Below are 12,304 nucleotides of genomic sequence, written 5' to 3'. Positions count from 1 at the left end.
ACGGTTCGTGGGTTTGAGCCCCACATCGGGCTCGCTGCTGTCAGCTCAGAACCTGGAGCCTGATTCGGATTCTGTGTCTCCCTCTCTCTCTGCCCCTCCCCTGTTCACACATGCTCTTGCTCTCGCAAAAAATAAATGAACTTAAAAAAAAGAGAGCTAAGTGTGCTCTTAATTCCCTTCACCTATTTCCCCCATCCCCCTCCACCCCCCACTTCCCCTCTGGGAACTGTTTGTTCTCTGTAGTTGAGAGTCTCTTTTTTGGTTGGTCTCTTTTTTCCCCCTTTGTTTCTTAAATTCCACATGTGAGTGAAGTTCATTGCTTATTCTTTTGCCCATCATGCTGATGTTACTACAAAATGGATCCCCAAAGACGTATCCTGAAGGCTAAATATGGAGGCAGAGCCCCTGGGACCCTTATCTCAGTGAGTCCCCTCATTGCCGCCACTTAAGAAGCACCCCTTCAACCAGTTCTTACCGCCAAAATCTCTCCCAATGGGAGGGAGCACAGCCCTGCCACATCCATGTGTGCCTCCCTGACCACACCACCTCCCTCCTTTTGCGTTCCTTCATAAAGATGTCTGCCTGTGTTTTCATTGCAGAACTCCTCTGACAGGGAGTCCATCCTGAACATCCTCCAGGTTCTCGGAGATCTGCTTTCTGTTGGTGAGTAGGAGGTAGTGGGGGCACGTGGCTGTGTGTCTCCCGGAATCTGTGTGGCCTGGAGGGTATTGCTTCAGCTCAAGTTCTCTGTCAGGGACTCTGTCACCAGCCCATCTTTTTCGCTGAGGTTAATAAGACCCAGGGTAAAGTGGGCTGATTGTACTTTGGGCTCTTAGGGTTCTTCAGTCTTGTCACACACCCTATGGTGACCCAAAATTAGGAGGAAATTCTGTTCTCGGTGGTTCTTCTACGATATCTCATCTATGGTTATCCCAGGTCTAAAGAGAGAGCTAGCCCTTCATGACTCTACCCCTCCCCTTTCTCTGCTCCCCTCTATTGGCCCATTAGACAGCCAGGTATTAGCAACTTCTTAACGTATGTCAAGTGCAGATGGGAATATGGGGTAGGAGGTGGACTTAACAGTGTGGTAAGCTGTTAAGTTCTCAGAGAAAAGATGACAGAGTTCACTGTGCTGGAATCAACTGAGTTAACTGGGGCAGGCCTCGGCTAGCTCACTTCAGCATGAGGGTCCTGGAAAATATACCTTCTAGGACATTGCAACATTCACTCTGTTTCCATTTCTGGGTATACCAGCCACATTGCATTAGAAAGAAACGTTAACACCAAACAGACAATACCAAAGTGAATGTCCCTTTCAAGCCACAGAGCCTCCAATTACAGGTTCAGGAGGAAGGGTCCAGTCATAGTGAGGTTTTCCTATAGGCTGTGCTGCCCTCTGATGGCAGGGTAACTTCCCAGCAGTCTGCTGAGTGAGGTACCCTTTGTAGGTGAAGCCAATTGTCTTCTGGGATGGTGCCTCCTTCAATTTGTCCAGAGGTGTCTGGAAGACTTGAATGAGACCTTGGAGTTCTCCTTCTGAGATAGGTGCTGATTATTGTTCCTTTAGTAGAGGATGCTACTTTTCATTGGGATTAAAAATCAGAGGGTCCCCTTTGCCGATAATGTCCCACCCTGTTGGCCACCTTGTGAGGACAACCATGCCCAGTGCATAGAGAATCACCCAGGTCTCCTTCCAGGTTGAAATGTAATCACTGCTTTTGAGCTTGTCCTGGAGCAAGGTTGGGGGGGGGCCCTGCTCACAACTATTCTTAAGTAGAAAGACCAATATATTTTATCATAACTCCACACCCTTAAAAATTTTTTTTAAACATTTATTCATTTTTGAGAGAGAGAGAGAGAGAGAGAGAGAGAGAGAGAGAACGAGTTGGGGAGGGGCAGAGAGAGAGAGGGAGACATAGAATCCAAAGCAGGCTCTAGGCTTTGAGCTGTCAGCATGGAGCCTGATGTGGGGCTCAAACCCATGAACTGTGAGATCATGACCTGAGCCAAAGTCAGATGCTTAACTGACTGAGCCACCCAAGCGCCCTCCACACCCTTTTCAAAACTCCTGAGATGGATGATTGGATGCCTGTTTCTTAAAAGAATCACTCTAGCTATTTCCATATATTCCTCTCATCAGTTGCTGAAGACCAGCATCAAAAAAGTCATATACCATAAATTAAATTATTCCAGATAAACTATCACCCCAATCCCTGTTACTGAAGAGTCACACCTATATCAGAAGAATACTGATATTCCCTCTTCTCTTAAGGGTATGATTCTAGGTAAGCCTATATGCATGTTTATATACATGCACACGCAAATACACATACACTGAGACTCAGCAGGTTCTCAGGAAAGCAGACTCCATTTATTAGAGCTGTGGTAGGTGAGCACACCTAGGTTCTTACATATTCCATTATTTCTCCATTTCACACCTCCACCCCAACCCCTTACCTGAGTAAAAGCACAACTTGACACAAGTTGCTTCAGAAACCATACAGTCTTGGTTTCTGGGGCGAATGAAGTGATCCTTGCTCCATCTCTGTCTGTGAGGCCCGCTTTCTGCTCCGAGGAAATGAGGTTGATTGTTTGGGGGCTTAGCTCTCCTCTCCTTTCTCCCTCAGGCACTGACCGAAGGATTCGCTACATGATCAGTAAGGGTGGAAGTGAGGCCCTTCTGCAGACCCTGGTGGACACAGCGAGGGCAGCCTCTCCAGACTATGATGTCCTCCTGCCCCTGTTCCGGCTGCTGGCCAAAGTTGGCCTACGAGGTACCCCCACCCCCGGACCTGAAGATGACCAAAAGGCACTTGTGGGATTGTTATCAGGAGAGCAATTTGGGAAACTCCTGTGGGGGAAGTGCGGGGGGACCTAGACACCCTGGTGGTGGTGGTGGTGGGACTGACTCCACAGGAGAGGTGATTTTGTTGTCCTGGATGTGCTATGGCAGAGCCCAGAGCAGGCCCAGGCTCCAGGGCATGGAGCAGGTGAGGGACCGAGGGGTAAGAGTCCCAGGCAGTTGTCACTCACTCACCAATAAACAGAACCATCTTACGTGGACGTTCATTATGTAAGTGCATGAGTTTCCCACAGCTGCCATAAGGAATGACCACAAACCACGTGGCTCAAAACAACATATTTATTCTCTCACCATTCTAGAGGTGAGAAAGTCTGAAATCAGGGTGTTGGGAGGGTTGGTTCCTTCTGGAATCTGAGGGAGAATCTGTTTGGAGCCCCTCTCCTTGCATCTGTGTTTCCAGCCATCCTTGGTGCTTCTTGGCTTGGACACACATCACTTCATTTTCTGCCTGCATTTCCGCATGGTGTTCTGTTGTATGTGCCCTTTGTGTCCTCTCCTCTTCTTACAAGGACATTGGTCACTGGATGTAGGGCCCACACAAATCTGTGTGACCTCATCTTAACTAGTTAAATCTGCAAAGACTCTGTCTCCAAATAAGATAATCTTCTGAGGTTCCAGGTGGACATGAATTTTGGGAGGCCAGTGTTAAACCCATTACCATCAGTCACATGGAAGTGGAGCTTCCTTTGTAGAAAAGAAGATGGGGGCCTAGAACTCTTTCCGCTTATGCTCTATTCCCATTTCTTTTGTCTCAGAGAAAGCCCTGAAACACCTCCCTAAAACCTTAGAACTTCGTGGGGCACAGTTCCAAAAGCCTGGGTGCTCAGGATGCATGTAAACCTTGCAGCCTAATCATACTAGCTAAGCTTCCATTGTGTGCGGTCTTACGTAAGTCATAGTTGAGAAGCCCAGGGGCTGTGAAACATGGGCTTTTGTTGTCCAGTGCAGCCAGCAACAGCCAAGGACACAGGGACTCTGGGGCACTCTTACCTTTCATTGTTTGGATCTCTGCTGTGTCCATTCAACATTCCACAAACAATGACTAAGACTCAGGCACCAGCCAGCACCTGCATGAGTGTGTTCTAGACAAAACCAGTATAACTCATTCATTGAATATTCAACCAGCTATTTACTACACACCTCCTAGGGCTGGGCACCATACTAGGCCTGGGAACTCTGGTGAGCAAGAGAGATAAGGGGCCTGCTCTCATGGAACTTACATTCAAGTGGGCAAGGGCAGACGGTGATTAATTAACTAGACAATAGCAGACTATGATAGTTAGCTAGTAGCTATGAGGGAAAAACAGGGTGATGTTCCTCTAAGATGGTGTGGTCAGGAAGAAGTGACATTTGAGCCAACAGTTGAAGGATGAGAAGAAGTCAGAGCAAAGTGTGGTCAAGTGAACTTCAGAAAAAGATTGAGGAGGGGCATCTGGGTGGCTCATTCGGTTGGGCATCCGACTTCAGCTCAGGTCATAATCTCCCGGTTTGTGAGCCTGAGCCCCTCATCGGGCTCTATGCTGACAGCTCAGAGCCTGGAGCCTGCTTCAGATTCTGTGTCTTCCTCTCTCTCTGCCCCTTCTCTGCTCATGCTCTGTCTCTGTCTCTCAATAATAAATAAACATTAAAAAATGTTTTTAAAAAGAAAAAGATTGAAGAGACACAGTCTCTACTCTGGTTATAAACAGTATAAACTGGGAAGCCATGCCTGAGTTTCAGGCCTGGCCCTGACACTATTAGCTGTGTGACCCTGGGAAAATTACTTAACCTTTCTGAACCATTGGATTCTCCTCTATAAAATGAAGGTATCAGTACTTAATTCTTGGGTTGTTGTAAAGATTGAGGTTGTAAGTGACCTGCTTAGTGTGCGGGGCCAGAGGCCTGGCAAATAAGAGTCATGTAGGTTTCACAGGAGAAAGACGAGAGATGTACCAGGGCTCTGATTTCCAAATTGCGAACTGTTGTCATTGTATCACCACGGCCTCTGCCATCACCAGATTGTAGCCCTCACCATTGCCATGCAGGCTGCCATTGGCCAACCTATACAGAACGGAAATGAGCTTGGCTGCTCGGGAGTAGAGCCCGATAGATGCTTCGCTTCTGGTGACAGGAACTGGTCATATTAGTTTGGTCACCACCTCTTCACTGGTGTCTTGGTCTGGAGGTGAATATTGATAAACCAGGTTTGGGACACTGTCTCTGTTTTTCTCATTTCCAACTGCAACGAATCTGATAGTGCTTGTATTGTGCAAAAACAAACGTAGCCATTTGGACATCGTGCTTTGGGAAGGACAGAAACAAATGTGACAGGTGGCACAGCCACCTGTTATAGGAAATGCCAGAACCAGAGAATGAAAGGTACTTTCCCCTTACTTTTTATGCTTGCTAATTATTTATGCTTTACTAATTATTAAAATAATGATGACCTACCTGCAGTACTAAATACCAGATTATTTGGATCAGTAATTTAGAGAAATTTGTGAAGAAAAATTTATTATCTTACATTATGTTTTCACCTTTTAATTAGCAATAATCATGCCTCAGATAAACCTCATTGGCTATGATATTGCCACTGCACAAAGCTTGTTTTCACTTTTTAATATAAAGCTCCCTATCATATAGAAAGATGACCTTTTATTGCTTAGGCCTAACCATTGTTAACATTTTGCCGTATTTTCTTCACCTGTTTATCTATTTATTTATTTTACTAAAAATTGTTTTCAATGTTTATTTATTTTTGAGAGAGAGAGAGAGAGAGAGCGTGCAACAGGGGGAGGGGCTGAGAGGGAGACACAATATGAAGCACGCTCCAGATTCTGAACTGTCAGCACAGGGCCCTACGTGGGGCTTGAACTCATGAACTGTGACATCATGACCTGAGCCAAAGTTAGACACTTAACTGACTGAGCCACCCAGGCACCCTTATTTATTTATTTTTAAAGTTAATTTATTTATTTTGAGAGAGAGAGCATGGGAGAGGGGCAGAGAGAGAAAGAATCCTAAGCAGGCTCCACACTGTCAACAAGGAGCCCGATGTGGGGCTTGAACTCACGAACGGTGAGATCACGACATAAACTGAAATCGAGTGACAGGCACTTAACCAACTCAGCCACTCAGGCACCCCTTCGCCTTTTTATTTTTATTCAAAATATTCTAAGGAAAGTTACAGGTAGAATTTTGCTCTTAAATATGTTTGAGTGCATTTCTTTGAAAAGAGATATTTTCCTATACAACCCTAATACATGATTACAAATCTAACAAAATTAAACATGCATGCATAATTTATCCTCATTTCAGTTTCTCCAAATATCCCAACAGGCAAATTACAGACATGTTCAAAGAAGGATCCAATCAAGTTCCACACATTGCATTTGAATGTTGTGTAACTTACGTATCCTATATTCTAGAACTATCTTGAAGAAATTTATACCCTACTAAACTGGAATTCGTGTTTGAGGACAGCTAGAAACATGCTTCCATACAGGGGGTATGAGTCACACAATCCACAAGGCCTCTTGTGAATATTACACGAGGAATAAATGGACTCCGCATATACCCTGCCTTAGCTCTTCTGAGCCATCTCGTTCCAATGGGAACATACCTAGTAGCATTTTCTGCTATATCCATAAATCTCATTGGCTATCATCATTCTCTTGCCTCTATTATCTTTGCCTTCCTCTTCCTCATGCATTGTATAACCTTCAGAATTCATGGGAAACACAGCTAAGATGGATTGCTTTGTGTTCATAGATAAAAAGTTTGGACAGAAGGCACTGGAGTTGGAAGCACTTGATGTGACATTAATTCTGGCCAGGAAGAACCTGTCTCACAGTCAGAACCTCCTCCACTGTCTCTGGGCTCTGCGTGTGTTCTCCTCCAGTGGTAAGTTACTCAAATTGTGGCTTTCTGGAGTGGCTTCCCGACTTGGGCGGGACACCTACAAACCATTTAGGGCTGGGGGTTGGAAGGAGGGTGTGGGTGGAGGATACATGTCATCCCAAGAAGATCAATAAGCCATGAGGAGCCTCCTGTCCTAGAGGCTGTAGAGGTGAGAATTTCTTTCTTTGTCTTTTCCTCATCCATGCAGAACTCTTGAGCTCATTCCCGAGTTAGATGTCAGTGTTGTTTTCCATTGGGAACCAGTTATTAGAGTCGTCTAGACCTCTCTATTAGTACTACAAGGTGAGAAAGACCTGTGGCAGGAGACATCATAGGACTTCATTCAGGCCTTATCATATCTAAGGCACAGGGCAATGTCAAGAATGACCCTTCACATCACAAATCTCCCTACTGTGTCCCTGAAGTTGCTTATTGATCACAGCATTCTTTAGCAAAACATCTTTTACTTTGTTTTATCTCTCACTGCTTCTCAGCATAGTCCTTCAGGTAGCTAGATGCATCCCAGCACACGGCTTGATATTTATTTGCTGTCTCCTGATCTGGATGGTTTCAGATTATCCTAACAATCCTGTATCTCCATTTACCACTTTATAGCTAAGAAAAAGAGAACAAAGCTTGGAAGAGTGAAGTACTTGCTTGAATTTATACAGACAAGTTTGGGGGCTGAGTTTCTAACTCTAAAACTCATGTTTACTCTCCATATGGGGACACTTCCTGTGAACAGATTAGATTCTGTACCTTCTATCTCACATAGAATGAGCACAGACGTTATTTCTCTTTTCTGAGCCCCTTTCCTGCACAGTGAAAGTGATGTAATGCTCTCTAGAGGGAAGAACATGGCTTAGATCCAGGAAGACCTGGGTTTGACTTCATTCTTTGGGAGTCCTAAGGCATGGGCATTTAACCTGTTTACTTTGGTTTCTTCTTTTATAAAATTATGGTGGTCATAAGAGCTCATAGACTTGGTAGATGGGATAAGTGAGGTGACGTTCATGGGTATGTTTGTCACATAGCACTTGCTCAATTAGTTTTCCTTCCCTGCTCTACTCTTTTCCCTTAGTCCTTTGAAATAATAGGAAGAACACACATAAGGGGGAAAGGTGGAGGCTTTTCCCTTTGTCCTCAGAACTGCTAAGATCCTTAGTAGGGTCATATTTCATTGGCTAATTCCATTAATAACCATGAAGGACCCATAAAGAGAAAGTATTTCTAGGAAGAAACAAGATAGATCCTTGACTCCATGTTCACAGATAAAGCCTCCTCCCACACTCATATGTTGACCAGGAAAATCAGAGAATATTTGGGAGAGGCTGATAAGATCTATATAAACCAGTCCATCTTTAATTAAGGAAAACCTAAGTGAGGAGCTGTGTAAAAGGCAACTCTCATTAATAAGCAGCCAGAAAGTCTGCCACCTCCATCTGGAACTTGCCAGCAGGACAAGATTTGAAGTATCTCATTTTGGTTTCCTGAACAATAGTTATTAGGCTGAATAACCCAGCTTTCTTCTCATATATATAGGTTATAGAGATCTTGAAGAATTCATTTTAGTGGGGAGCTCTAAAGAAATGCTGGGATTTGCCTGTAGGTATGAGGAGCTGGCCATTTGTCTCATGTTCTACGACTGTATTTATTGTACCAATGAAATGTTTCATATGATATTTAACAAAATTATACTATCACTCTGTATACATTGACTTCACTGATGAGAGGTGAGCAGAGTTCACGAATCCTGTGGATGGATTGCTGTCCCTTTGGTGAATTGTTAGCCACTGTTGAATGTTCCAGGCAGCTTTCTAAACAGCTCCTATCTGTGGAAGGAGTTGGCTGGAGCCATAATGGGTCTGTGACAGCCAGTGAACCCTCAGCAGCTCTCTACTGGCCAATGGGGATGTTGACAGAGCTGCCAGAGGTCTGACCTTGGGCAGGCAGACAGCCAGGAAGAACTCAGGGGGCGGTTTCTTATTGTTCCCATCTTTCAAGTCCAAGCCTAAAGTCTTCTATGTTAGAATCTGTGCTCCTAAAACTATTTCCTCCCTAACTCTACTTAATACGGGAATTTTGCTGAATGATTTGCCAAGAGATTCCTCCAACATGTTTTCCCAGTTTAGAAATAAAGGGCTGAGTTAGTAGCCATGAGAGTGGAAGATTGATGGGCAGGACTAGATTGCCAAATCCCTGAATTTTGATCCAGGCAGTTACTGCCTGTACCAGCCTCAGGAGGGACATATGCATAGAGAATGTTCCAGGAACACTCGGTCTCTGTAATCACTAAGACATCAGCCTCAGTCTCTCTCTGGTGGACTGTACTGGGATGAACTATATTAGAGCCGCCCCCCTCCACTCAGATTTTCATTTATTCTTCTTTCCTGGGGCTTGGAGCAAGCCAGGATAAGCCTCCCTGTTCCTCTCTCTTTGTTTCCCCATGACCCCCTTGCTCCCACTCATATTTCCTGGAATAAGCCTGGCCCAAAGCACAAAGCATTTGTAAGTCTTGGTTTCAACACACCAGTGCAGTGGAGGGAAGAGAAAAGAGAGTCACACCTTGGAAGATAGCATCCTTCCTTCTTTCTCTGACACTTCTGCCCCCTGCCAAACTGATTCCATTTTGTATCTTGTAGGTTCCCCTTAGTTTTTGACATGACTGGGGCCCTTCCTGAAGTGAGCAGCATGAAGTGAGGGACTGGGGATGTTGCAGAGGGGCCATAGCATCACTGGAAATGAGCGTGACGTCCAGATGTTTTGGGTCCAAAATATGGATCTGAAGCCCCTCATCTGACCAAATACCCAATTTACTTATTTCTTGTCATTCAGATCTAAGACTATATTTTCATAACCATCCACTTGGGCAAAAAGGCAAGAATTTCCCAGGCTAGTTACCTCAGAGGGGGAAGAATTAATTCTTCCCTTAACATGCTAATAGATAGGGGCATCATGAAGTCTTAGCCTCAGTCATGGGAGATCCAACTACAAAAATTGTCAGGGAACTTGGAACCAGGATGCAAAAGAAAGGGAGCTGTTTTCTTTATTAGGTTGCCTCTTAGAGCTTTAAAGGAGTCAGTCCAAGCTGGATTGAATCTTAACCCATCCACCCATGGCTTTTCTTCATTGTGAAGTCTCCCAATGGCAGAATATGTCTAAGAGAGTATTTTGCGATATACTAGCAGTGTGTGTATATGCATGTATACCCCTGTGTGTGCATGACTGTATGTGTGTGCATGTATGTAACATGTGGGAAGTTGATGGTGGATGAAACGACTTGAATTGAAACGCAAAGATCTACTTACAGAAAAATCTTCTGTTTGGCATTTGCCTTGACTATTCTGAGTAAGAATACAATGGAGAAGTACAGTGGGACATCAGAAATGAAAAACATAACTTCATGGCTTGGGCCCCCTTTGAGGAGATAGTGTGAGAAGATAACGTGTGCTTTATAGGCGATCTTTGTTTCCAAGCCAAGAATGAAAAGAACATAAAGGTTCTCTGCTTTTAAGTGACCTTTTGCAAAGAAGGTAATGGATCTCCCCTATCTTTTAGGGCCACTCTGTAATGCTAAAAAGAATTCTTGGTTCAGATGGTTCAGTAACTACTGTGATTTGGTCTTTCTCAGTCACCACAGGAGCCATGCTGGGAATTAATGGAGCAATGGAACTTCTTTTCAAGGTCATCACCCCTTACACCCAGAAGCGCACCCGAATAATCAGGTACAGAGCACTTTTGTAGTGCTTTTCCCCTCTTTGTTAAAGGCAGAGATGAAGAAGGCCTCGTGGTTTCTCATGGTGCTTCCGGTTGAGTTGAATGATGACTCCCCACTTGCAGATATGGTGCAATGACTGTGCTGTCTCAACGGGCATCCCTCCCCAACCACATGTGTCATTTTTTCTCATCCTCACAATGACGTTGAAGGAGCATGTTATCACCCTCATGCTCAGATGAGGAAACGACCATGTGGAGAGAGTTTTATCCAAGGTCACAGTGCGAAGGAATGGCAGGGCTGGGATTTGAAAACAGATCTTTCTGACTCAAAAGCCCATGTTTTTTGCCTGAAGCTTTCTAGTGTCCCTTTTACTCCTAGCAATTCTACATAGTTTGCGTAGCCCTTAAAAAACAGTCTAGAAATGGCAGGCAGAGGTAACACTCCTCAGGGCATCTCTAGAGGCAGCCAGTTAAATTTCTGATATGAGATCCGGGCATTGGCATAGTCCATCTTGGTTGCATGCTGGGTTTGAGATGTACTTTTATGATTAGAAAATGAAACTCAGCCCCCTCTCTCTGGCCCTGCTTGCCGGCGTGGCGTGAATCACAAACTTAAAAAGGGAGATGGTTAGACACATAGAAGATATTCGGAACCATTAAGATCCATCATTTATGGGAGTGACTCAGCGAGGACCTTGAAAGAATATTAGAAAGAATTCAGCCAATTTCTGAGATATATGGGGTCATTTGGCAAAGCAGCATTTCCATGCCCAGCCAGGAGATTTTCTGCACCTCAGCATCAATCTTAGGCTCTTGTTCCACCTGACTATTTTTCTCTTGGGTCACCACCATAATGCCATTATCATCCATCCTGACCTGCGGCTCTCTATGCCAGCATTTCCTAGAGTGAAATACATTCTATTTCAGTAAAAAAAAATTCCTCATGAAATATATTTGAGAGGCACTGAGTTAAACAAAATCACACAGATTCCTTTATGGTAAGACTTCCCTGAGCCTTTGTAAAGCCCACACACATCCAAAATATCCATGATGGGTCCTTAGGACACCTTGTCTTACACCTGATTTGGCCAGGGAACTGAGCTTTTTCAAAGACCACTGTTTTGGGGGGAAGTCAATGTTCTATTTGGGGGGAAGTCACTTTAGAAACCTCGGGAGAGCAAATGTATTGCAAAGTGAGATTCAACTAAATTCTACCAAGGGATCCTCAGCAAGTAATACAAAACTTCAGAGTCACAAATTCAGTGACTGAAAAAGATGAACTTTCCTGATTTTTCTGTAATTGTACTTTACTTCCATCTTAAACTTCCATTTAAGTCCACTCAGATATGTGTGATTTGGATGTGCGTGGTGTTTATCATCGTATGTAGGCCTTTGCTGCTGACATCTATAGTCTTAACACACCCTTTGGTTACCAGTCCATTAGCTTGATCATTTTCTTCTATCAACAAGCCCTCTTCTAATCTGCTGGTGTTTCCATTCATCTGTTTGGCAGCTCCGGAGTATGTGGTTGCCTCCCGGACACTATGTGAAAATCTGTGGGATGGCTGCTGGGCCCTTCCACAGAGGAGTCTCACCCAGTCATCTCTTCCTGCCAAATGGGTGCCATGTTGTTTGGAAGGCTTCTCTAAGAAGCCTTCCTAGACAACCATAGCACTAGACTCCCTTCTGGGGTCCTGATAGGTTTTATTGTTTTCCTTGTTCAGGCCAAGCTGGGTGGGGCAGGATGAGTGACAATGCACAGAAGCCCCTTCTCAGAGCCTCATGCCAAGTTGCTATGTCTATTGCTCTTTTTCTTCTGCAAAGCAAGTTGAATTTGGGCATAGA

The 12,304-nt window shown here is 44.5% G+C and overlaps 1 protein-coding gene and 1 pseudogene across 1 annotated transcript in view; one reads left to right on the top strand and one right to left on the bottom strand.

Moving 5' to 3' along the window:
• The first annotated feature begins 356 nt into the window (after positions 1 to 356).
• AGBL1 (AGBL carboxypeptidase 1) overlaps positions 357 to 12,304 on the top strand; it is a 789,011-nt gene continuing 777,063 nt past the window's right edge. Inside the window, exons 1-5 of the mRNA XM_047861651.1 lie at positions 357 to 422; positions 600 to 663; positions 2,628 to 2,774; positions 6,614 to 6,745; positions 10,374 to 10,467. Of these exons, the coding sequence (XP_047717607.1) occupies positions 357 to 422; positions 600 to 663; positions 2,628 to 2,774; positions 6,614 to 6,745; positions 10,374 to 10,467 (503 nt within the window). The remainder of the gene's footprint in view (positions 423 to 599; positions 664 to 2,627; positions 2,775 to 6,613; positions 6,746 to 10,373; positions 10,468 to 12,304) is intronic.
• On the bottom strand, positions 5,318 to 5,447 carry LOC125169383 (uncharacterized; annotated as a pseudogene).

The sequence above is a fragment of the Prionailurus viverrinus genome, chromosome B3 (genome assembly GCF_022837055.1).
Source record: "Prionailurus viverrinus isolate Anna chromosome B3, UM_Priviv_1.0, whole genome shotgun sequence".
Lineage (NCBI taxonomy): Eukaryota > Metazoa > Chordata > Mammalia > Carnivora > Felidae > Prionailurus > Prionailurus viverrinus.
Note: the sequence above shows the minus strand (reverse complement) of the source record. Positions and strands in the feature narration are given on the sequence as shown.